This window comes from Oncorhynchus kisutch, linkage group LG15 (genome assembly GCF_002021735.2).
Source record: "Oncorhynchus kisutch isolate 150728-3 linkage group LG15, Okis_V2, whole genome shotgun sequence".
In the NCBI taxonomy this organism is placed as follows: domain Eukaryota; kingdom Metazoa; phylum Chordata; class Actinopteri; order Salmoniformes; family Salmonidae; genus Oncorhynchus; species Oncorhynchus kisutch.
The window spans coordinates 63,007,951-63,035,531 of NC_034188.2; the positions used below are offsets into that span (position 1 = coordinate 63,007,951).

Sequence of the window (27,581 nt, forward strand, 5' to 3'; positions counted from 1 at the left end):
GGTAACCCTGATATGTCTGTCATTGAAAGAAAGACATTTTCCTTTGTGGGGAAAAAAGCAAAGTCTGTTTTATGATGCTTCAAGGTCCTTTTCTGCTGTCAACACACAGAGGGTGAAAGAAGTGTGGGAGAAAGAATTGTCTTTTACTATTGACGAAGAGATGTGGGAGGACATTTGGAGATATGCAAAAACAATATCTATATGTAATCGTACTAGAGCAATCCAATTAAGAATAATACACAGATTGCATACATCCCCAAATCGCAGACATGCTTTTAGCCCCACTTCCTCTTCTCCTCAGTGTCTTAAATGCAAAACTGATACAGGCACCCTAACACATTGTTTATGGTCATGTACCAAAATACAAAGAAACTGGTCTGTTGTTCTGAAAGAAATTGAAAAGATCCTAGGGGTTGATCTAGAATTGGACTCAGTTTCTTTACTGTTGGGTCTCCCTAGTAGGCATGTTACTTCTGTGGGTAAGAGGAGGCTTTACAACATCCTTACCTTCGCAGCGAGGAAAAACATAATTTTACAGTGGATTAGTGATAAGGTTCCTTCTATTAAAGATTGGCTGGCATAAGATACTATTTGAATGGGTGCCTCTGGAATATCTGACATGTACATTGCATTCTAAAACAGACCAGTTCTACAAAATATGGGAACCTTATCTAAATTACCTAGAAACCGAGGTATCAGCTATTATGCTGCAAGGATTCTCTTAGAATGGTGGTGATCTCTGTATTTCAGAATTACACTGTACGGAACAATGTGTGGAACCTAAATTCTTGGTTTAAAGTGAGCTTTTTTGTTTAATTTCTGTTTGTAAGTTTGTTTCAAATGTATGTATTGAGAGACGCAATGATGGGGATGGGGTGAGAGAAGCACCGAGCGGGGAGAGGAAAATGGTGTACGTATGTATGGGTGTGTATGTATCTGTGCGTTTGTGTGTATGTATGTATATGTGTATGTATGCGTATGTATGTGTAGGTATATGTATATATATACGCAGGTATGTGTAAGTGAGTGCTGTTTTTTTGTTGCTTTGTCTCCGTTGTTGTATCTCTTAATATGGGTGAAAATTGTGAAATTCCAATAAAAATACTGTTAACAAAAAGTACGTTCATCTCTCATAGACAGAACGCATCGCCATCCTGAGCGGTATGACGGCTGCATGGTCCCATGGTGTTTATACTTGCGTACTATTGTTTGTACAGATAAATGTGGTACCTTCAGGCTTTTGGAAATAGCTCCCGAGGATGAACAAGACTTGTGGGAGGTCTACATCAGTTTTTTTTTTTTGAATTTTCCATGATGTCAAGCAAAGAGGCACTGAGTTTGAAGGTAGGCCTTGAAATATCTCCACAGGTATACCTTCAATTGACTCAAATGATGTCAATTAGCCTATCAGACGCTTATAAAGCCAAGACATAATTTTCTGGAATTTTCCAAGCTGTTTAAAAGGCACAGTCAACTTAGTGTATGTAAACTTCTGACCCACTGGATTTGTGATACAGTGAATTGCACAAAGTAGATGTCCTAACCGACTTGCCAAAACTATAGTTTGTTAACAAGAAATTTGTGGAGTGGTTGAAAAACAAGTTAATGACTCCAACCTAAGTGTATGTAAACTTCCTACTTCAACTGTAGGTCCAGAACTTTTGCGAAATAAATACATGGGAGAGGTTGAGGTTAGAGGAAGGAGTAAAAACAAACATAATATAACTATTGTAAAATAGACTGTGCCCATAAAATATATATATATATATATAGTATAAGCCGAAGTGATGTTGTTCACTAGTTCACTCCAATTAGGGAAGGGTAGTGGGGTTAGAAAGTAACAAAAGGAAAATATACGTACGTACGTATGTGTGTATGTATGTATGTACAGTAGCAAGAAAAAGTATGTGAACCCTTTGGAATTACCTGCATTTCTGCATAAATTGGTAATCAAATTTGATCTGATCTTCATCTAAGTCACAACAACAGACAAACAGTGTGCTTAAACTAATAACACACAAATTGTATTTTTCTTGTGTGTATTGAATACATCATTTAAACATGCACAGTGTAGGTTGGGAAAAGTATGTTAACCCCTAGGCTAATGACTTCTCCAAAAGCTAATTGGAGTCAGCTAAGCTGGAGTCCAATCAATGAGATGAGATTGAGGATGTTGGTTAGAGCTGCCTTGCCCTATAAAAAACACTCACACAAATTGAGTTTGCTATTCACAAGAAGCATTGCCTGATGTGAACCATGCCTCAAACAAAATAGATCTCAGAAGAACTGAGACTAAGAATTGTTGACTTGCATAAAGCTGGAAAGGGTTACAAAAGTATCTAAAAGCCTTGATGTTCATCAGTCCACAGTAAGACAAACTGTCTATAAATGGAGAAAGTTCAGCACTGTTGCTACTCTCCCTAGGAGGGGCCGTCCTGCAAAGATGACTGCAAGAGCACAGCGCAGAATGCTCAATGAGGTAAAGAAGAATCCTAGAGTGTCAGCTAAAGACTTACAGAAATCTCCGGAACATGCTAACATCTCCGTTGACGAGCCTACAATACGTAAAACACTAAACAAGAATGCTGTTCATGGGAGGACACCACGGAAGAAGCCACTGCTGTTCAAAAAATAATAATTCTGCACGTGTGAAGTTTGCTAAAGTGCACCTAGATGTTCCACAGCACTACTGGCAAAATATTATGCGGACAGATGACATTACAGTTGAGTTGTTTGGAAGGAACACACAACACTAGGTGTGGAGAAAAAAGGCATCTCACACCAACATCGAAACCAAATCCCAACTGTAAAGTATGGTGGAGGGAGCATCATGGTTTGGGGCTGCTTTGCTGCCTCATGGCAAGCTGTCCAGGCCCTCATCGATGGAAAAATAAATGTCCAAGTTTATCAAGACATTTTGCAGGAGAATGTTAGGCTATCTGTCCGTCAATTGAAGCTCAACAAAAGTTAGGTGACGCAACAGGACAATGACCCAAAACACAGAATTAAATCAACAACAGAATGGCTTCAGTCAGAATCCTGACCTCAACCCGATTGAGATGCTGTGGCCTGACCTCAAGAGAACAGTTCACACCAGACATCCCAAGAATATTTCTGAACTGAAGCAGGTTTGTAAAGAGAATTACTCCTGACCATTGTGCAGGTCTGATCCACAACTACAGAAAATGTTTGTGGCAAGAAAAAGTATGAGAACCCTTTGGAAATACCTGGATTTCTGCATAAATTGGTCATACAATTTGATCTGATCTTCATCTAGGTCACAACAATAGACAAACACAGTCTGCTTAAACTAATAACACACAATTATATATATTCATGTCTTTATTGAACACACCGTGTAAACAGTAACAGTGCAGGGTGGGAAAGTATGTGAACCCTTGTATTTAACTGGTTGACCCTCCGTTGGCAGCAATAACCTCAACCAAACGTTTTCTTTTGTTGCGGATCAGACCTGCACAACAGTCAGCAGGAATTTTTGACCATTCCTCTTTACAAAACTGTTTCAGTTCAGCAATATTCTTGGGATGCCTGGTGTGAACTGCTCTCGGTCATGCCACAGCATCTCAATCAGGTTGAGGTCAGGACTCAAAGAAAAACCTTTGAATGAGTAAGTGCTGTGATATTAAAGCTGATCTACCCCCTAAACAAATACATGTATGTAACTTTATTTTGTGTGAAATCATTCCATTTCTATGTTCTGGTCTTCACTTGGGACCTGTGCCAAAAGCAGGAAGAGACACATTCCCATGATGTATCTAGCAGCCAATGGCAGTCTCCTGAGATACAGTAGGTTGGGACGGTTTATAAAAAGGTAGTGATGACACATTATTATCAGGTAAAAATTATTGTTCAAACAACCCGAAAAGGATTACTACATACACAAAAACCAACCAAGATGTATGTTTCGCTTTGTAAACTTTTCCAACATTACTTCAGAGCCATGGTCCATAACACAGATGGGAAGACACAGTAATACATATACCTCCCCAACAACATCTTTTTAACTCCACATTGTGTGAAAACTATTTTTTGTAGTATTCCTAGTATTCCTCCTTCTTTCTGGTTGCAGAACATGTATATTTTCTTACCATTACATCAGAAGGGGATTTAACACGGTTGGAGAGCCAGGGTCTATAACTTAGTGATCACACATACCTGTCCCTCTCCGACGTTGTGTGTGTCAATGACGGTGATTACTCCGGGGGCATGGGGGCTTCGGCGGGTGGTGCTGTGGGGGGTAGCACCCTCCTCGTCGGGGGCACCAGTGGGTAGAGAACCAGCTAGCTGGGTCACCACCTTCCCCACCATGGTGAGACCAGTCTTTAGGGTCTAACCAGAACGACAGGGGGAAGGGGGAGGGAGAGCAGCGCATATAGAGGGGGGAGAAGAGGGGAGATGAGAAGGGAGAGAGGGGGGAGGTGGAGAATAGCAGGAAACAAACATCAGATCGGGCTCATCGTCAAAAACCTAGACACTTCCAAAAAAGACACCAGTATGTCTGTTTGACTAAGGGGATCTGGGAGAGAAGTGTTGATCAATATAGAACGACTGTGTCTACGCATGCCTATAAGCGTGTGTGAGCGTGAGTGCCTGTGAGATAGAGACTGGCTATTTACTCAATGCTATCAGCTGCTGCTGATGATGTGTAGTGCTGAAACAGCAGGAGCCGAGTGTCTGCCACCAGTCTCTCCTCCCCAGACTCCCCCCTCTCAGCCCTACACAGATCAATGGCTCCTGTTTGGATTAGCACTAAAACGTCACACTGCAGTGATTAGAAAACACATTAGTGTTGATCAATTAGGAGCCAAACGCACTGTTTCATTATTGATGGGGCTCTGAGCAATTTACACACACCAGTCTGTTAGAGGGTTAGGTGGAGTCGCCAAGTGAGGGAGTGTGTGAGTGTGTGATGCATAGACCCAACAAACGAGAGGCGCCACGCGGTATTGACAGTGCTGCCTGGCCTGAATACCTGATTAGGTTCTCCGGGGCCCCTTTGCGCTGACACACACACACAGTATAAGGACTCCATTAGCTCAAGGAAAGTGTAGCGGTGAGATAGTGCTGCTTAAGTGGAGTCTATCCATTTCCTTGAGCCTGGCCTGGCCCAGGCCACAGAGGTGTTTGAGTCAGACACCCTGGCTAGGCTCGGAGAGGACATGGAGGAGCCATCACACTGATGCAGAGCATCACACACACACAGGTTTGCTTTATGTTTACATTCCAGTGATTAGTAGGAGGAAAAATACAGCTGGAATTATGAACTGTTACAAAATATTATTTCCTACAAAATGCTAGGAAACACTCCCCAAAAACTCCCCCTTAGCGCTCTCTCCACGCCCCCTCTCGCCTTCAAAGTCTCTGGACAGCAGCACTCAGTCGGAGTGTGGCGTTGTAGACCGGAGGAGGGGGGAAGGGGTGAAAATGTTGAGATGATAATATATAGTTCTAAACGGCGGCTGCAGACCGGGACCTCGTTTCCCCTCCCTCCGCTAGCCAGGCTAACACTCTTTTTGATGTACAGTGCTTTACAAAAGCATTCACCACCCCTTGGTGTTTTTCCTATTTTGTTGCATTACAACCTGTAATTTAAAAAGGCTTTTTATTTGGATTTCATGTCATGGACATACACAAAAAAATTACTTGTTAAACTTTTTTTTTTACAATTACATTTTAAAAAACGGAAAAGTGCTGGTGCAACCAATTACCTTCAGAAGTCACATAATTAGTTAAATAAATAAAGTCCACCTGTATGCAATCTAAGTGTCACATGATCTCAGTATATATACACCTGTTCTGAAAGGCCCCAGAGTCTGCAACACCACTAAGGGGCACCACCATGCAAGCGGCACCATGAAGATCAAGGAGCTCTCCAAACAGGTCAGGGACAAAGTTGTGGAGAAGTACAGATCAGGGTTGGGTTTTATAAGAAAATTCGAAACTTTAAAACACCCCACGGAGCACCATTAAATCCATTATTAAAAAATAGAAAGAATATGGCACCACAACAAACCTGCCAAGAGATGGCCACCCACCAAAACTCACAGACCAGGCAAGGAGGGCATTAATCAGAGAGGCAACAAAGAGACCAAAGATAACCCTGAAGGAGCTGCAAAGCTACACAGGGGAGATTGGAGTGGCTCTCCATAGGACCACTTTAAGCCGAACACACCACAGAGCTGGGCTTTAAGAAAGAGTGGCCAGAAAGAAATAAGCAAACATGTTTGGTTTTCGCCGAAAGGAATTTGGGATGCCGAAATGCATTGTTTTACGCTGCTGCTACTCTCTGTTAATCATATATGCATAGTCATTTTAACTATACATTCATGTCCATATGTACAGTCGTGGCCAAAAGTTTAGAATGACACAAATATTAATTTCCAAAGTTTGCTGCTTTATTGTCTCTAGATATTGTTTTCAGATGTTACTATGGCATTGTAGAAAAGGCCCATGGAGTTGGTTGAATAATCCTTTAATTCATTGCCATTTACTCAGCTGGGCCAGGGGCGCTTTAATTAGGTCAGGCGGAAATGTCAGACAGATCTCAACTCCATAAAAGGAGGAAATGGCCATCGCCTGATCTCGCTGCTTTCTCTTCCTTAACTCCATCTGATCCAGAAGTTCTGTGTGTCCATGAATCCACGTAAGTCCACCGACTCTGACCTTTCATCTGAATTATCTGTGGCGATCGGAGAGTGGGCCATTCAGTTACTGTTAATAGTTATTACCACGGAGCGCGGCTTGGAGCACAGCTTCAAACATATTGTGTAATGTGAATTGTCAATGATCACAGACCTACAGATCCTCATAGGCCAATTATGCAATCGATATGGTTCATGTGTATTGAAATTAATTATATGTACACATGAAGACAATTGAAATAGTGAAATGAGAAATGTCATTGTTTGCTAACTGATTGACTTTGATCATGGGGATTATAGATTGTATCACCATTCACTGTTTGTATTCTTTCATGATTTATGATAAATAGTTATGAGCCTAAATGACTCGTGGATGATTACTATTGACTTCTTAATGGACTGGACTGTTGAATTCCCTAAATTATGTTAATAATGAATGATCTGATTTGATCTTTGATTATGAATTTGATTGGATACATGTTATTTGTTTCCTTTGTGATGCAGCACAGACTACTCAGTAAATATACCACTTTATGGTTAAAGGAATTCCTGCCTCAGTCTCATCCATTCCTCTGTCACCTGACACATGACCACCTGTTCACCTTCACTGTCAGTCATCCTACCCACACAGATTCCACTAATCTTTCAAGGGTCCTTCGAACCAGATGATGACTGAACCAAAGACAGGTGAAAAGGAAATGGAGGCGGAGAGGGAAGAATTGTCTCCACTGGACGGAAGTAGAGAGGAGGAGAGAGCAGCTGAGGGAAAGGTCTTGGAACAAAGGAAATATCCAGGAGCTAAGCCTAAAGCAACAAAGGCTTCATCCTCAACCACCAGCAGCACCAGAAGAACCAGGCAAGCACCTGGTTATCTTAAGGATTATGTGGTCGAGTTTCCGACATCAAAGGGCAAGCCCACCAGAGCTCAAAGAGTTGATGGATCAACTATACGTTTCAGCCATCAACCATCTCCTTTGAGCCAAGGACCGGAAACTGCGTTGGAGCAGGAAAGTGGTCTACATGAAGAACCTATGGAGGAGATAACTCCCACCACACAGGTCGACCAGCTTCCTGAGGCAGGCTCCGCTCACCCCTTAACTAATGGGAAATCGTTGAAGCACTCTAGACGGAGTGGGAGTTCGACCAGTGGATACCCCTTTGGAAGTGGCCATGGCAGCCGCCATTCACTAGCCCTCAGCGATTCACATACTGCTGTCCTACAAGAGAGGATGAAACTATTAGCTTTGGAGGAAATTGAGCGTCAGATTCAGGAGGAACGACAGGCTGATGAACGATGTCACCAATTGGATGTGCAGGCCCGTAGAGCTCGACAGGAAAGGGAATTCATTGCCAAGGACTTGGCACAGCAGCGACGGCACCATCAAGCCAGAAGGGAATTGGAGGAGGCACGGATGGTCTCATCCTTCCTGGAGAGGAACAAACAGGGAGTTGACCTGACCACCCCTCCACATGGACCTGAACTGTCTGCCTTTCTTTCCCAATCTGCCCCTCTGGTACAGCATAGCACCAGTCCCCGGAGGCTCCAGGGTCAACAGCCAACACGGAGCACGGGAGACAGGCCGCTCCGCCAACACCCTCTATGCCAGTGACAAGTTAGCATTCCTCCATCTGGACAAAGCATCACTCCTTCGCCTTTCCGCCAATTACCAACCAAGGCAAATCGTTCCTTTCGTCCAGGGCCAGGCCAGTCCTCAAACAACCGGTCGGGGGGCTCTCGCCCAATTCCGGCTGCCACAAATGGAGGGTCTGGGACAGTAGGGGACCGGCCCAATGAGGCCACAGTGGGCTCATCAGAAGTCCCGGGTTTATCCTTCACGCAAGCAGAAGAGGGAGCCAACATTATGAAACTTCTAATAGCCTCAGCCTATGGAATTCCCAGACCCAAACTGCCATACTTTGAAAATGGAAAGGTGAGTGAATTTGTCCTTTTGGAAATGGCATTGGAGAGTCTACTGGGTATTCACAGTCATCTGTCAGAACGCTACAAATACCAAGTACTAATGGATCATTTGCGGTTTCCCAGTGCATACAGGCTGGCCCAATCCTTTATGCACTCCACAACACCATACACTGCAGCTCTCCAGGCCCTGAAGGCGAGATATGGTGAGCCACGTCAGCTAGTCCAGAATGAACTAAACAACATCCTGAACACGTCTCCAATTAAAATGGGAGACCATGCTGCCTTCCAAGAATTCTCCCTGGTTGTCCAATCCCTGACCTCGATGCTCCAATCCGTTGAAGGAGAAGACGGGAACGAGCTGAAATGTGGCTACCACGTGGACAGGCTTCTTAGCATACTTCCAGTGTACCTCAGAGACAGTTTCATTGAACATTGTTTGAATAAGGGCATCCTGAAAGAGGGCTCGAGAAGCACCTATGCTCTCAGAGACCTGGCCGCATGGTTGGAGGCGAAGGCAAAAGGCGAAGAGCATCGCTCACCAGGCCACAATCTCAGCCATAGCCACCGGGGGAAGGAAGGAGTTTGAACGCCAGGAGGGACAGAAAATGCCAAATCCCACTACCATGTACTTAAATAGTGAGGCCGGGGAGGAACCCGGGAAGAAGACCCCTCTCAAGAGCAAGAACATCAAATTCCAGCCTTACTGCCCATATTGCAATAGTAAGGGGCATGTCCTTGGCTCATGCCCCAGGGTAAAAAAGCTCACTCAAACTCAATTGAAGGCCTGGATCACTTCAGGCAAGCGATGCTACAAGTGTGCCCATAGCCATAAGGCAGAGACCTGCACATTGAGGAAACCCTGCAACCGCTGTAAAGAAATCCATCTCACCGTGTTGCATGATGTAATTCCCCAAGCACAGAAGGAGCAGAGTATGCTCATGGTAGGAGCTGCAAAGGAGCTGTACCTCGACCAGCAGAACCGGTCTCCAAGGGTCATGTTGAAGGTGGTCAAGGTCACTCTGCAAAGTGAAGGGAGAAGCATTGATACATTCGCCGTTCAAGATGATGGGTCAGAAAGAACAATCATTCTCACAGCGGCCACCCGTCAGCTTAACCTGGAGGGGACCCCCGAGACCCTTAATCTCAGAACGGTGCGACATGATGTTATCCAAATGAAAGGCTCTGCTGTAACCTTTAGCATTTCACCTTCAGGAAACAGGGACGTGGCCTATAACATCACCAATGCCTTCACAGCAGATGGCTTGAATCTCGCAGAGCACTCCTGCCCGGTAAGTGTTCTACAGAAACAATATCCTCATCTACGAGGATTGCCTCTTCCTAACCTGGCCAGAGTAGCGCCACTTATCCTGATTGGGTCAGACCACCCACATCTCGTCACCCCGACTGAACCTATACGAGCTGGACCAGAAGGAGGGCCCATTGCTGTCCATACATCCTTGGGTTGGACTGTGCAATGTCCATCCCATCTACTTCTCTCCACCCAAGCTGTACAGTCACAGCAAGTCCTCTTCACAAGAAGCAATCCAGATGCAGCCACTGACCTCCTTCGGAATGTTGAGATGCTCTGGAAGATGGACACCTTCTCCAACCAGAAGCTACAGGAGGTCACTCGCTCTAAACATGACTCCTATGCATTAGACCTCCTGGAGAAGAGCACCACCACCACTGAAATGGATGGCGTTCGCAGGTATGCAACCCCACTGCTACGGGTGCCCAACCATCCTCCTCTGGCAACCACGACATGGGATGTACTCCCACTACTGCGTGGAATCGAGCGACGCCTGGTGAAGAATCCTGAGCTTGCAGAAGTTCATAAGCGAGAGATTCATAACCTTGTGAAGGCAGGCTACGTCACTGAAGTGACAGCTCATGAAGAGGGAAACGCATTCCGTGAATCCTGGTATCTCACTCACCATGTTATCCAGCAACATGGTGGGAAGTATAGACTTGTCTTCAACTGTTCATTCCAAGCTGCTGGTCAAAGCCTGAATGACTGTCTACTCCCCGGACCAACCTTAGGTCCTTCCTTGCTCTGTGTCCTTCTACGGTTCCGGCAGCACTCTACAGCCATCAGTGGAGACATCAAAGCCATGTTTCATCAGATTTGTTTACTGTCTTCCGACACCACACTGCTCAGGTTCATATGGGAAGATATGGAACGAGATGCAGAGCCCACAATCTATGAATGGCAGGTACTCCCATTTGACACCACCTGCAGTCCTTGCTGTGCCATATACGCTCTGCAGAGACACGCACGAGAGCATCCAGACAGTGACCCAGAAGTATTGGATTCAGTGGAAAATGCCTTCTATGTGGATAACTGCTTACAGAGCATCCCATCCACGGCTGAAGCGAAAGCACTCCTTGATAAAGTACGGAATCTCCTGTCCAAAGGGGGATTTGAGGTTCGACAGTGGGCTAGTAACAGAGCGGAGGTTATCCAGCACCTCCCGCCACAAGCTAGGTCCAGTAGCAGTGAACTATGGCTAACGCAGTCTGGTGCTAACCCAGAAGAGCCCACTCTAGGACTGAGGTGGAGCTGCATACCGGATACCCTGGGGTATAAGCACCGCTCATCCCCGAATACCGATACCCCCACTCTGCGCACCATCTATCGGACCCTTGCCAGTCAATACGATCCCCTTGGGTATATTCTGCCATACACAACACGGGCCAAAGTCTTAGTCCAGGACCTGTGGCAGACGAAGAGGGACTGGGATGAACCAATCCACCCGGCTGACCTAGTGGAACGATGGATCTGTTGGGAAACGGAGTTAACGGAGCTCTCTGATGTCCAAATGCCAAGATGTTATATACCATCCTGTGCTGACCAACTGGGATCATGCCTGGAATTGCATGTGTTCTGTGACGCTTCGGAGCGAGCTTATGGGGCGGTTTCCTATCTTAGAGTGGAGGATAAGGCAGGCCACACCCATGTCTCCTTTGTCATGGCCAGGTCCAGGGTCGCACCCAAGAAGCAGTTGTCAATGCCTAGGCTGGAACTCAGTGCTGCCCTTTCCGGAGCCCAGTTGGCCTCTACCTTGCGAGCCGAGCCCACCTTGCCAATCCAAAGGGTCATCTATTGGAGTGATTCGACCACTGTACTGACCTGGCTCAAATCGGAGTCCTGCAGGTATAAGGTGTTCGTCGGAACTCGCATTGCGGAAATCCAAGACCTAACAGAAGTCCAGGACTGGAGGTATGTTGATAGCATAAACAATCCTGCTGATGACATTACTAGAGGTAAAACACTTCAGGAACTGGCTCAACCACATCGCTGGAGCTTGGGACCACCATTCTTGTCCCAACCAGAGAACGAGTGGCCGACAGCCCCCAGGCGTACGGCCCCTCCGCAACCAACTGAAGCTCATGAGTTAAGGAAGTCCGCCCAATGCTACAGCATCTCTACGGAACCAACAACGGCTCTCCCTGACCTAACAATCTCAAACACTGCCGGATCTGATCGCCGCCACAAACCAGACCTCAGATGGGGTGGCTTCTATACCCACCTCCCTCGCGGCAGAGACACTACTCCTCCAGCAAGCACAAGCAGTTAGCTTCCCTGAGGAGTTAAAAGCTCTGAAAGCCGGTAGGGAAGTGGCTAAGGACAGCCGTCTTCTCTCTCTTGCCCCAGAATATGATCCAATCCTTGGAGTGATCAGAGTCGGCAGGAGGATGCGCCAAGCAGAGGTTTTGGACCCAGATGCTATCCACCCAATTGTCCTGGACTCCAGACACCCTCTGACCAGGCTCCTCATCAAGAGTTATGATGAGAGGCTTCTCCACCCAGGGCCAGAAAGGGTCGATGAGAGGCGGAAGTACTGGATAATTTGAGGACAAGGAGCCATTCGTAAGCACCAATACGCCTGCGTAGAATGTCAGAGATGGCGGGCCGGAGCCACAGTGCCCAAAATGGCAGATTTACCCCCTGCTCGCTTGCGCCTCCTTAAACCACCCTTCTGGTCAACAGGAGTAGATTGCTTTGGCCCCTTGATGATCAAGCTAGGTCGTCGTGTGAAAAAGCGATGGGGCATTCTATTCAAGTGTTTTACAACCAGATGTGTCCACGTGGACCTACTGGAGAGTTTGGATACTGAAGCCTTCCTCATGGCCCTACTGCGGATTATCTCCCGACGGGGGAAACCCTACGAGATCCTGACTGACAGAAGTACGAACTTCAAGGCAGGAGAAGCCAGGTTGGAGGAAGCCTTCCAAGCCATGGAACCCAGCCTCCAGGATCAGCTGATGGACCAACAAATCTCATTCAAATTTAACCCTCCGGGCGCTCCTCATTTTGGAGGAACATGGGAGCGAGAGATCTGTAAAGACGGCCTTACGAGTAGTCCTGGGGGGTGGAAGGGATTCTGAACTCCAAACCCTTGGGATATCTCTCTGCAGACATCGCTGACCCCGATCCGGTTACACCGAATATGCTCGATGGGACGCCGAGATGCGTCACTTCCTCAAGCCATGTATGCTGATACCAACCTCGTAGGCAGACGCAGGTGGCGACACAGCCAAATCTTAGCTGACCATTTTTGGGCCCGATTCATTCGGGATTACCTACCAAGTCTACAGCACAGAGGGAAATGGCGGAGATAAATGGCCAGCCTGGAAACTGGCCAAGTAGTAATGATGGTGGACCTTCAGCTGCCTCGAGCCTCCTGGCCAGTGGGCCGTATAACTAAGACCATGCCTGGGACCGATGGTCGTGTTTGATCAGTGGAAATCCAGGTGAAGAACCGGACATATAGTTGGCCAGTTGCCCGACTAATTCCTCTCCCTGAGATGACAGAGGACGGGGAGCAATGAGCCTTTTTTGAGGAGTGTGGAATTTAACAAATTTCCAGGGTGGCTGAAAAATCCCAGTGGCTAGATGTGTCAAGCTTATAGAAACATACCCCAAGAGACTTGCAGCTGTAATTGCTGCAAAAGGTGGCTCTACAAAGTATTGACTTTTGGGGGGGTGAATAGTTATGCCCACTCAAGTAGTCTGTTTTTTTTTAGTCCTATTTCTTGTTTGTTTCACAATAAAAAATATTTTGCATCTTCAAAGTGGTAGGCATGTTGTGTAAATCAAATGATACAAACCCCCCAAAAATACATTTGAATTCCAGGTTGTAAGGCAACAAAATAGGAACAATGCCAAGGGAGTGAATACTTTCACAAGCCTCTGTATGTCGCCATTAGTGGCGAATGGGACTGCTATCACGCTAGCCGATAGCGCTCATTAATGAGGGAGGGAGAGACCATGGGAATAACTCTAACCTGAGAGGGCTTCATAAATCAAATAAGGTTTCTCTTTGCAGGCTTGGAAAAGACAGGAGACTGGAAGAATGAGAGGAAATTGCTGTGCTAGGCTAGTAGCGTGGGATAGTTTAGCCGCTACATCAACAGAGCGGAGGGGTATAAATTCAGTTTGGTATCAAAGGGCGTAGCAGTTAGCATTGCCTGGCGGTGCTCTCCAGCTGAGAGGAGTATTGCAGGGGATGTGTCCCATATTGCAGTACAGTACAGGATGGAACCCCCTACAGACACATACAGGGACCATAGAATTGAGTTAAGATGCTCATTGACTCTCAAGGCCTGTGTCTGGGCTATGATATAGATTCTCAGAATGGTGTCTGACTCACAGGGGAAAGCCAGGGTGGATCCTATATCACTTCTCAGAAATGTACAGATGTAAATGATTTTATTACAACCACTGAGGTGGAGGGAGGTGTGTGTGAGAGAGTGTATGTGTTTGACTTACTTTAGCAGCGCTGATGACAGTAGCTGTGTAAGACTGGGCATTGTCCCCACAGGCACCGCCTCGAGACTGGTGACACCGGATCAACTGGAGGGAGAGAGAGAGAGAGAGACAGAGCGAGAGAGGAGGAAAACATAGATAAGAAATACATAACCATCGTCCTCCTACACCTGATGCCAACCAGAAACAGAATATGGAGGAGCAGCACATTAAAAACACTCCTCTCCTATCCCACTGTCCATTTCCTTGGATCCAGCCATCCATCCCTGACCTACTCTATACTTCACGAACAGAGTAGCCTATACGTTTCCCAACATTACTCGGTCTACTGCCCAATGCCATAGTAATAAGTAGTCACTGACCCATCTGTCAGTTGCTTGAGTGGCCGAGTGGAATCAGAAAACTACCAGACACAATTATCCATTAAACTTAATATGTAGAGTGGACTTGCTTTTGGAAAATACCAAAATCCTATTAAATAGACATTTAAAAAACCTACATCTGTTAGTTTTCAGATGTTATCATTTCTAGTGGTATCTTCTTGGAATGAGTTGTACTGAGAGATTAAAGAGCTCAAATAAAAAATGCCTTTTGGAGAACTGTAAATATGCTGTTGTGGTAAGTACATCTGTGATGGATGTGTGTGTGTGTGTGTGTGTGTGTGTGTGTGTCCTACCTTATTCTCAGCGTAGGCTAGCCAGCGTCCTCCCAGTGCTATGGGGTTTAGGTTGGGGCCCGGACATGGAAAGCAGCCTGAAAACACACGGGAGGAAACATACAGTTATTGAAGGTGAACTCCATACTTTCTCCATACCCTTCAGCCACGGGACAAATTGGATACATACTGAGGATGACACAACACAGTTACACCATTTGATATACACCAATCAAGGCGTAAAATCACGACTGCATATCTCAAATGGAATGCCCTGGGATTACCTAACTTCAACATGTTCCCTTTTAGAAGTTGCAGAAACCGTGAATGCTGATAATGCTGCTGTAGATATTCGCTTTAGAAGTCAGAGTCCCTCTCCTCCGAGTGTGTCTCGGTTTCTCTTAAAGCCCTAATGTGTTTGAGCGGGGAAAGTGGATCACTGTCTGTGTGCGCTTTAGTAGTCCCCATAGGGATCAGTGTGTCTGCCAGTCAATCTAGACAGGAGCCGTCCCCACTAATGCCACAGAACGCATTAGGTCATAGTGTGGCTCTAAGTAAAAAGAAACACACTCAAAAGCTCAGCATAAATACAAATGGACGTCAACACACATACAGAAGATGAGGACATAAATTCACAAGCGGATCAAGCTATCAGTATACAGTGCATTCGGAAAGTATTCAGACCCTTTGACTTCTTCCACATTTTGTTACATTACAGCCTTGTTCTAAAATAGATGATATAAAATATAAAAATCCTCAATCTACATACAATACCCCATAATGACAAAGTGAAAACAAGGTTTTAGAAATGTTTGTAAATGTATTAAAAACAACGACAGAAACAGCTTACTTACATAAGTATTCAGACCCTTTGCTATGAGACTCGAAATTGAGCTCAGGTGCATCCTGTTTCCATTGATCATCCTTGATGTTTCTACAACTTGATTAGAGTCCACCTGTGGCCAACTCAATTGATTGGACATGATTTGGAAAGGCACACAACTGTTTATATAAAGGTCCCACAGTTGACAGTCCATGTCAGAGCAAAAACCAAGCCATTAGGTCAAATGAGTTGTCCGTAGAGCTCCGAGACAGGATTGTATCGAGGCACAGATCAAGGAAAGGGTACTAAAAAATGTCTGCAACATTGAAGGTCCCAATGAACAGTGGCCTCCATCATTCTTAAATGGAAGAAGTTTTGAACCACCAAGACTCCTCCTAGAGCTGGCCGCCCGGCCAAACTGAGCAATCGGGGTTGAAGAACCTTGGTCAGGGAGGTGACCAAAAACCAGAGGGTCACTCTGACAGAGCGCCAGAGTTCCTCTGTGGAGATGAGAGAACCTTCCAGAAGGCCAACAATCTTTGCAGCACTCCACCAATCAGGCATTTATGGTAGAGAAGCCAGATGGAAGCAACGCCTCAGTAAAAAAGGCACATATCAGCTCGCTTGGAGTTTGCCAAAGGGCACCTAAAGGACTCTCAGACCATGAGAAGCAAGATTAAACTCTTTGGCTGGAATGCCAAGCGTCACATCTGGAGGAAAACTGGCACCATCCCTATGGTGAAGCATGGTGGTGGCAGCATCATGCTGTGGGGATGTTTTTCAGCGGCAGGGACTGGGAGATTTGAAAGGATCAAGGGAAAGATGAACGGAGAAAAATACAGAGAAATCCTTGATGAAAAGCTGCTCCAGAGCACTCAGGACCTCCGACTGGGACAAAGGTTCACCTTCCAACAGGACAATGACCCTAAGCACACACCTAAGCCAAAGCAGGAGTGGCTTGGGGACAAGTTTCTGAATGTCCTTGAGTAGCCCAGCCAGAGCCCGGACTTGAACTCGGTCAAACATCTCTGGAGAGACCTGAAAATAACTGTGCAGCAACACTTCCCATCCAACCTGACAGAGCTTGAGGATCTGCAGAGAATAATAGGAGAAACTCTCCAAATACAGGTGTGCCAAGCTTGTAGCGTCATACCCAAGAAGACACGAGGCTGTAATCGCTTCCAAAGTACTATGGTAAATGGTCTGAATACTTATGTAAATGTGATATTTCAGTTTTACATTTTTAATAGATTAGCAAAAATGTCTAAAAACCTGTTTTTGCTTTGTCATTATGGGGTATTGTGTGTAGATTGAGTGGATCATTCTTTTTTAAATCCATTTTAGAATAAGGCTGTAACGTAACAAAATGTGGGAAAAGTCAACGTGTCTGAATACTTTCTGAATGCACTGTATACTGGAACTAATGTGTCCACCCACTCACACAGATGTTGTTGTAAACAGTCATCTCACAGTAGACATGAGTAATAATTAACTAAATACAACCACACACACACACTGGAGTCAATGGCCAGACAGCGCCAGACAGCACCAGACATGGGTTCAAATACTATTTGAAATTACTTCAAAAACGTTATCTGTGCTTGATTAAGCTTGTCTGGCTTGATAGACCAATATATTAGTTCCAAAACACTCAAGGTATTTGAGCACATCCACCATCAGGATTCACCTCTACTCCCAAACATGTCTGTAAACAGAGAAGGAGTAATGATGGAACCTGCCATACATGCACGTAGAGAGTAACGGGGACATATACACTTGTTTGTGCACACACATACACACAGATATACAAACACATACCCCCACAAGCGTACATACAAGTACACACACACCAAAACGAGGTCATGTGAGTGCGAAGGGAGAGAGGCGAAGGGAGAAGGGTTTGGCTGACAGTAATGTAGTGCTCAGGGTGCAGATGAGATGGAGTCAGACAGTAATTTAGTGTTCAGAAGAGTCAAGGCTGGGAGGCGCGGGGTGAATAGGACTTGAGGTAAGCCACAAAGCTAGAGCCTTTTGTTGGCTCTCCACGGCTGGGGGAGAACGACCTACTCAGCCCAGGCAGTGAGATAACATGTGTCCGAAACATCCTGTGTGGATAAGGGGAGGAGAGGAGAGAAGAAAAGAGAGAGAAAAAGGAACAAAGGAGAGGGAGAAGAGAGGATGTGATGAGATATTGGAAAAGAGAAAAGACATAAAAAGACAGGAGAGGAAGGGGGAGAAGTGGAATGAATATGAAGAGAAAATAAAAGACAGTAAGTGAGAGGGGAAAGGCTGAGGAGAACAGAGGAAAGAGAAAAAGCAAAGGGCTGGGAAGAAGGAAAGATGAAGAGAAAATAAAAGATTTGATCGAGAAAAAGGGGAATCACCAACCCCAAACCCAACATCACATCCACACACAGACCTAACTAACCTCATCCCCACTCCACACCACTATAAAAGACAAGAACAACTAAAAACACCCACATTACAGGACGCCTGTGTTGCTCCTCATCCTCCCCAAAGAGAAACGCGTCTCCATTTCATGAGGAGGAAGCGACATTGAGAACATTCTATAAACATACTGTCAGTGATGTTGAGATGTGTTAAGCTACCAGAGGGGCTTCTGCCTGCTCTACAATGATGTTTCAGTGAAAACAGTTTAGACCGGTTTCAAAGACTTGTTCTAAACGTGGTGCTCCTTGAGGGGGCATGGTGGTTTGTGTATTCCGGGTAAACGCTGCGAGTATCGGTGTTTAGTTAGTTGGTTGTTTGGGCTGGGTGATGCCAGCGTGATAGACTTGCTTGTCTTTTTGGTGGTAGGATGTTTGTGTGGAAAATGCTGATTTGTTACGTGACTGGGCTGGTTCTGGCTCTGTGTGTTGATGCTACTGGCTATATAACGGTTAGTGGGTAGCTATATCACTTTGGTGTTTTCACATATGTACACAGAGAGACACAGGAGAGACTGCGCATCTGTTCCAAGATGATATGTCCATTGATTTCCCAGAAGAGAAGATGCATCTGTGAGTACTAATCTAGTGTGTGTGTGTGTGTGTGTGTGTATATATATATCTATGTGTGTGTATATACAGTGGGGCAAAAAAGTATTTAGTCAGCCACCAATTGTGCAAGTTCTCCCACTTAAAGAGATGAGAGAGGCCTGTAATTTTCGTCATAGGTACACTTCAACTATGACAGACAAAATGAGAAAACAAAATCCAGAAAATCACATTGTAGGATTTTTAATGAATTTATTTGCAAATTATGGTGGAAAATAAGTATTTGGTCACCTACAAACAAGCAAGAGTTCTGGCTCTCACAGACCTGTAACTTCTTCTTTAAGAGGCTCCTCTGTCCTCCACTCGTTACCTGTATTAATGGCACCTGTTTGAACTTGTTATCAGTATAAAAAGACACCTGTCAACAACCTCAAACAGTCACACTCCAAACTCCACTATGGCCAAGACCAAAGAGGTGTCAAAAGGACACCAGAAACAAAATTGTAGACCTGCACCAGGCTGGGAAGACTGAATCTGCAATAGGTAAGCAGCTTGGTTTGAAGAAATCAACTGTGGGAGCAATTATTAGGAAATGGAAGACATACAAGACCACTGATAATCTCCCTTGATCTGGGGCTCCACGCAAGATCTCACCCCGTGGGGTCAAAATGATCACAAGAACGGTGAGCAAAAATCCCAGAACCACACGGGAGGACCTAGTGAATGACCTGCAGAGAGCTGGGACCAAAGTAACAAAGCCTACCATCAGTGACACACTACGCCGCCAGGGGCTCAAATCCTGCAGTGCCAGACGTGTCCCCCTGCTTAAGCCAGTACATGTCCAGGCCCGTCTGAAGTTTGCTAGAGAGCATTTGGATGATCCAGAAGAAGATTGGGAGAATGTCATATGGTCAGATGAAACCAAAATAGAACTTTTTGGTAAAAACTCAACTCGTCATGTTTGGAGGACAAAGAATGCTGAGTTGCATCCAAAGAACACCATACCTACTGTGAAGCATGGGGGTGGAAACAACATGCTTTGGGGCTGTTTTTCTGCAAAGGGACTAGGACGACTGATCCGTGTAAAGGAAAGATTGAATGGGGCCATGTATTGTGAGATTTTGAGTGAAAACCTCCTTCCATCAGCAAGGGCATTGAAGATGAAACGTGGCTGGGTCTTTCAGCATGACAATGATCCCAAACACACCGCCCAGGCAACGAAGGGGTGGCTTCGTAAGAAGCATTTCAAGGTCCTGGAGTGGCCTAGCCAGCATCCAGATCTCAACCCCATAGAAAATCTTTGGAGGGAGTTGAAAGTCCGTGTTGCCCAGCAACAGCCCCAAAACATCACTGCTCTAGATGAGATCTGCATGGAGGAATGGGCCAAAATAACAGCAACAGTGTGTGAAAACCTTGTGAAGACTTACAGAAAACGTTTGACCTCTGTCATTGCCAACAAAGGGTATATAACAAAGTATTGAGAAACTTTTGTTATTGACCAAATACTTATTTTCCACCATAATTTGCAAATAAATTCATTGTAGGATTTTTAATGTGATTTTCTGGATTTTTTCTTCTCATTTTGTCTGTCATAGTTGAAGTGTACCTATGATGAAAATTGCAGGCCTCTCTCATCTTTTTAAGTGGGGGAACTTGCACAATTGGTGGCTGACTAAATACTTTTTTGCCCCACTGTATGTGTGTATGGTGATAAGAACAATGTGTGAAGTATAATCAGGGGGGATTTTATTGATCAAAGCCACAAGGAAAACAAACGCCCATGAGTGTGTCATCTGGTTCAACATGAACACATACATCAAAGCCTTATCATCCAAAGTGGCCAAATTCACAGACAGCATCCTAAATGGCACCCTATCCCCTACATAGTGCACTACCTTTGACCAGGGCCCATGTGACTCTGTTCAAAAGCAGTGCACTAAGTAGGGAATAGGGTGTGATTTAGGATATACACAGAGTCCCAGCTCCTTACTTGTAACAAAGAACTTTTTGGTGAAGGTACAGCTGTCGAATGCAGCAATCTTCTCCTGCAGGGCGACAACTAGGATCCTACAACAACAACAAAAATCAGGAAAATGACAAATAGGATGTGATTTTCATATAACATAATACTGCAATATATTGATATGAATGCACTTTATATGAATAAGAAAAGTGATTATGCTGTACGTACTCCCTATTGCAGTGCAGGTCGTAGATGGGCGTCTTGAACTGGATTGACTTGACCATCTCCCCTGTCCTCAGAGAGTACAGGTCCACACAGCAGTATGGGGGGCTGGTCCTAGGCATAGAAACACAAACGCTTCCTTTATTTGAAACATTCAGTAGAAAACAGACAGATATTTTCGAGGTCATGCAGATGCTTGGACTTCTGAGTCATCATGAGTCATTATGAGTCATTAGTCAAATATTTAAATCACACATGGACCAAAACACACACACCAGGGTAATCAGAGAGGGTGTTTAACAGCTGTAAGTGAAGATCAAACGCCATTGAGAGCCCAGGCCACTGGCGACCAGTGAATCAACATTTAGAAGGCGCAGTGGAGAGGAGGCCTGTGGCGGGCTGGAACCCCAGAGCGCCCCAGGGAGGGGAGGCAGAGAAGAGGAGAGGGGTTATAGGGAAATGGTTTGTCATGTAACACACATTTACTGGAGGCCTCCTAGGGAGGGAGGCCAACACCAGCCAGTGGTTGCTGGTATTGGAACATAGACATAAATCCTCATCAACTGTTCTCTTCCCCTATCGGTCTGTCCCTCTCCTCGGTCTCGCTCGCTCTCCCTTCTCTTGATCTCTCCCCACTGGCAGAGACCATGGTGCCACATTCGTGTGTTGGTTTTGTTTCTAGGGCCATTGGGGTTGTTTGCTTTCAGCAAGCTATTTACTCTGCTGTATATATATTTTTTAAACTTCTTCCTATAAAAACATAAGTCTTTAAAGTATTTACGCTACAAAGTTCACTGTCACTGTGTACAATTTCAGAGGAGACGACCCTAAAATCTAAGAGAGCTTCTTTTTGTGTCAGCCTACGAACACAAAAAAGTTAATTTCGAAAGTCTGAGCCCAATCCTGTAGCAGTTCTTCTACTCCACTGGGGTCAATGCGTCAATAAGGTTGTAATGTAATCTGCGTTCCTAATCACTGAAACCAACTGACCGACCAACCGGCAGCTACTTTCTCCATCTTTATGGTGGAAAAGATCTGCTCCTTCCATTCAGGCCTCTCTCTGACAGATGCAAACAGTAGATGAAATACTGTGGCCGAACCGTTGAGAAAATTACCCCGTTTCAAAATATGCACACATCAGGCCATCACAAAGCAGCCAAGACATCTTAAACGGGCCGCAAAGCGCCGGGAACATGGAAACACTTTGGGGAGAGATGAATGGTAAAAAGCTGCAGGGACTCTCCTCCATGTGCTACTCGATAGCCCTGAGTCGCAGCCATGGAGAACCGGAGGGGGTTTCATTTGCCATAATTCTTCCAATGAGGGAATCTTAGAATGGAGCCGATGATAGAGAAGCCAGTCTGCCTGCACTACATTCTTTTTTTCCTCTCCCTCCTTTTCTTCTCTCTCACTTCGATCTTGTTCCCTCTCTTTCACTCCATCTCTCTTTCTTATTCCTCTTTCTCTCATCTCTCCCCTCCTTTTCCGCACTCTTGGTCAGTAGACATGGCCCTTGTTTAACTGCTGTTGGTTCGTGTTAGCCGTGTGTAGACTGGCTATATTGAGTGTTGTCGCTACAGCAAATGCCAAGCAGTATTAGTTTCTGTGAACACAGGCTGTATGATGTTCTGGCTCCATGTCTGCCTGGGGACTGGGTGGTACAAAAACACTAAATTAGTCCTGTTGCAGACATAAGGGGAGACATGCAGGTAACTGCCAAAATAAAGGAAACACTTGAGTAACTGAGGGATGCCAAGTATATTGAAAGCATGTGCTTCCACACAGGTGTGGTTCCTGAGTTAATTAATCAATTAACATTCCATCATGTTTAGGGTCATGTATAAAAATGCCCAGTTCATTATTTTGGTTACCATGACTAGTCGTACTGAGCGATTAATCAACTTTGGTTTCGATTCATTTTTATTTATTTTTTACATTAAATGCACTATGCATTATGTGGGTTGAATGCTGTAAGACAGAATAAAACAATGAATAAAAGTCCCATGATGGTAGTGACTGCCCATTACTGCTCATCACTTATAATCTTAATTTATTCACATTACTTTAGTGTAATAAAATATTTCAGTAGTGTATATTACATTTGTTTTATTTGATGACTATTATTTCATTCCAAGTCATCATCTCCATGCTGTCTGACAAAATCCCAATTTACTTCAAAGTAAACAAGGCATACTTGTATGTCTGCTGAATACCATCAAATCATTTAGATCATGTATTTTCAGGTAGAGATACCTTGCGAAGCAACAGCTGTTGTCTATATCATCTCATGATCACACATTCTTCTCTCTTCCGTAGCAGGCGTAAAAGAAACTGATCAAGTAGATGCACAATGGATTATGGTCATTGTAGCATATTACCAATGGTTTAGGTGCTAAACTACGTAGAACTGTGGCACGCTGGAAACTATCTCCCTACTACATCACACAGTTCAGGCCGGATCTGATTTATTTGAAGAGAAAATTTAAAAATAAACTGTGCAATATGCGCACTGAGCTCACAGAAGAAATAAAACTATTGAAATGGAATTTAAATAACTGCCCGCCATTTGTCAATTCGTTGTTTTAAAAACTCAATTCCGGTTAAACGCTCAGCACTAATGACTAGAAGAGATCTGTGACTTTGAAAGAGGGGTCTCAAAAAGGAGCATAGGGTGTTTAAAGGGGGTGTCTCAGTTACCAGATCTCAACCCAATTGAACACTTGTGGGAGATTCTGGAGCGCCTGAGACAGCGTTTTCCACCACCTTGAACAAAACACCAATTTATTTGAATAATGGTGTCACATCCCTCCAATAGAGTTCCAGACAAAACCACATTGAAGCTGGTGGCTGCCCAACGCCCTATTAAGACACTATGTTGGCGTGTCCTTTATTTTGGCAGTTACCTGTAGGTCTTGTCCAGAAACCACACCTAGTCCCTAATGACTTCACTACTGCTCCGTCTCAAAATACCTAACATCATCAATAAGATTTCAATAGATGTGAATGATGCGGAGAGTAACCCTCTCGCGGGAAAATCGCTTGCGTCTCAAATGACACCCTATTCCCCATATACTACCTTGGCTGCTACTACTGTCCACGCCCTAAAAGGACGCTTACCCCTTGATCAAGGGGATTCGTGTGTGCGTGTAAGCAGCACCACTCCACAGAGCTGGTGCAGACATGAACGCGGCTCCACATACCCACTGACACAGCCAGCGGCAACACCCAACACACACTCTCGCTGGCTGGCTGTTGAGGAAACTTTCCCTAGTCAGTGGCTGGACACTCAGCAGCAGCTCCGGCGCCACGGGAGCCCTCAGATCTCTCAGCCCAGCCAGAGACCTAACACATTGTGTCCGCGCGTACATACATGCTTGTGTACGCATGCATGCCTGACATTGCCTGTTTGTGTGCGCACGTGTTACGCCCCTGAAAACAGGGGAGAAATAATCACGAGAGTGATACGGTGTTGTATTCTCAATTTAACGTTTAGTTGAATGAGAAAAAGACCGCGATTTTCCCCAGGAATATGGGTGGAGACCAGAGCAATCGATCTCCGGCTCATAGATTAAGAGCATTTCGTAGATCACAGATTAACACTTTTAGGCACTACAAAATCAAGTAATCAATATAACATTTACACATTACTCTCACAATTCGTACCCTTTGACAGATTTGAACTTTAACACAATTATATAAATGTTATCAATCTTTATCAACTGATACTGAATGCATCTTTTTAACCTTAGATGTTTTAAGATCCTCACATACTATGAACTTACTAATACTTTTTAATGTATAACAGGCTATGACTATTTCCTTTAACCTGTCACACACGTACGTCTGTCTGTGGGTGTCTGGTGTGTGTGCCAGTGGGATTGTCTGACGTTCTGTGTGCATGTCAAAGTGTGTGCATTCCCCCCTCATTTCCTGTAAGAGACAATGAGGAAGACAAAACAGAGTTTTGGGTGACCTCCATTCAGTTGTCCATAACAGCCGTACCAAATACTGATCTGCTGCAGGATTTACACTAGGAGATCAAGGCATATTATGATACTCTCTGGCACAGCAAGGAAGCATTACCAATCTGAGTACAGGCAATGAGATTAATAGAGAGATAACTTATCCTAACTTGTTTTCTGGCAGCTCCTCCATCGATTTCAGCGTTATAACCAGGGTCAAATCAATCTAATCCAAATGCTTTTTACGAAATATCAGGCGCCCAGATTGATTCACTCAAAGGGACATTGATGATAGCATGCCCGTCCCTCTATTACAGAATGAAAATGGCCCCCAGTATTTTAACAAATGTCGGCGTTCTAATGGAGCCAGGGCAGGGTCAGCTGTAATGTGATTTCCTGGTGCTGATGCCGCGGAGGCGTGGGTTGAAAGCCAGGCTAAATCATCATTCAGGGATAGATGTCAGTCTAGTAACATGTTAAGGTGACACTGAGCGCCCTCCTCCACCTCAGTAATAGGACTGTTATTATGGCTGTGAGATCAAGTGTCTATTTACTGGGATGGCCTATTGGGTCTGAATTGATGCAAAGAGAGAGGGAAGGAGAATGAAGCGGTTGGGAGCGAGAGAGAGAGATGAGATTGTAAAATCATAAAAAAGGTTGAGAATGTCTTTAAGCACTTGCATACATACTCACACACATGAAAATAGAGCAACACACACACACACATGAAAATAGAGCAACACACACACACACAGAAATAGAGCAACACACACACACACAGAAATAGAGCAACACACACACACACAGAAATAGAGCAACACACACACACAGAAATAGAGCAACACACACACACAGAAATAGAGCAACACACACACACAGAAATAGAGCAACACACACACACAGAAATAGAGCAACACACACACACAGAATTAGAGCAACACACACACACACATGAAAATAGAGCAACACACACACACATGAAAATAGAGCAACACACACACACATGAAAATAGAGCAACACACACACACAGAAATAGAGCAACACACACACACACAGAAATAGAGCAACACACACACACACACCCACTGATGAGGCAACAGCCATGACCTCTGGAGGAGAGTCTAAGCCTGCTTGAGTGGAAACGGTTGTTCTAAGCCCATGTTGACTTCACAACGCTTCTAACATGAAGGGTTTCCTCACATAACAGTAAACCTAAATTACTCCGATAATAACTGGGTAGTAGGCTGTAAAGCAGCCAGATAGATGGATGTAGCAGGTGTAGCTCTCCATCTCCCCCTCAAAACGGCCACTGGGCAAGCCAGTAAAATAGATGTGTACATCCTAAATGGCACCCTATTCCCTATATAATGCACCAATTTTGCCCAGAGCCCTATGGGACCAGGTCAAAAGTGGTGCACTACCTAGGGAATAGGGTGCCATTTGGGAAACAAACAATGTTTCTGAGCCTCTTGACCATCCAGCACAGCACAGCACAGCTTTGCCTGGCCTGCTATAGACTAGCTACTGTACCATTTTGGAAAAAGTATACACAACAGAATGGTTATGTGACATTTACAACCGGGGAAGAGCCTTAATTTTAGCAACACGTCAGTTTACAATGGTTATTATGTACATTAGGTCAGACGCATACCATTTAAATCACTAGAGGGTTTTTTTTCTACATAAAAGACATCTTTAACATCTTATTTTTTCCTCCAATATGATAGATCTGTGAGCTGGGCTTGCACTTCTTCTCCGGGAGGGAACGTCTGGCTTCTGGTCGATGGGAACCGGGAAGGTTATTAATTCATGCATTTTTATGAACCGGAGCTCAACTGATGGATAAAAAAAACTGCACACTTCATGTGGCAGGCTGCAGTGGGGTAGAGAGCAGGGGAAATGGGGAAACCTTAAAGGGGAATTAAAAAGCAAGCAAATAAATGACATTTACAAGGAGGGGGACGTCACCACGTTTCAGACTGCAGCTCAGAACTGAGCCCTTTACGAGCTCCCTGAATACGAACAGACAATTACACGCTGTGGAAACGCAAAACAAATACAGCCTGGGCCTGGTCCCTGCAGTCTCTGCTGGAAGTGCTGAGAGGACAGGGACAGAGTGCCCAGAGGCCAGCGATGCCACCCGGTCCACAAACCGCCTAGATATAAACCAATGGATTTCAGAGCAATAAACTACAGGCCTACGGGTGCATATTAAACAACAGTGACCAAGACTAGAGTATTTAGATTTCTTTCATTTCTACAGTACTATAACACATATGGAATCATGTAGTAACCAAAACAAAAGTGTTAAACAAATCAAAATATATTTTTGATTTCAGATTTCTACAAAGTAGCCACCCTTTGCATTGATAACAGCTTTGCACACTCTTGGCATTCTCTCAACCAGCTTCATGAGGTAGTCACCTGGAATGTATTTCAATGAACAGGTGTGCTTTGCTAAAAGTTAATTTTGTTTAATTTCTTTCCTTCTTAATGCATTTGAGCCAATCAGTTGTGTTGTGACAAGGTAGGGGTGGTATACAGAAGATGGTCTTTTACCAAATAGGGCTAAGTCCATATGGCAAGAACTTTCTTCAAGAAGTTTC

At 44.8% G+C, this 27,581-nt stretch overlaps 1 protein-coding gene across 8 annotated transcripts in view; it reads right to left on the reverse strand.

The window, feature by feature from the left end:
• Positions 1–27,581, reverse strand: part of LOC109905648 (BCAS3 microtubule associated cell migration factor) — a 405,490-nt gene that overhangs the window by 355,632 nt on the left and 22,277 nt on the right. For 4 of the 8 annotated variants that reach the window (XM_031790754.1, XM_031790752.1, XM_031790755.1 and 1 more), the window contains exons 8-12: positions 21,019–21,126; positions 20,818–20,894; positions 15,030–15,106; positions 14,357–14,440; positions 4,177–4,341 (exon numbers count right to left, since the gene is read on the reverse strand). In XM_031790754.1, coding sequence (XP_031646614.1) covers positions 4,177–4,341; positions 14,357–14,440; positions 15,030–15,106; positions 20,818–20,894; positions 21,019–21,126 — 511 coding nt within the window. Of the gene's footprint in view, positions 1–4,176; positions 4,351–14,356; positions 14,441–15,029; positions 15,107–20,817; positions 20,895–21,018; positions 21,127–27,581 lie in introns of all 8 variants that reach the window. The other 4 variants (XM_020503154.2, XM_031790753.1, XM_020503152.2 and 1 more) reach the window with 1 other exon arrangement.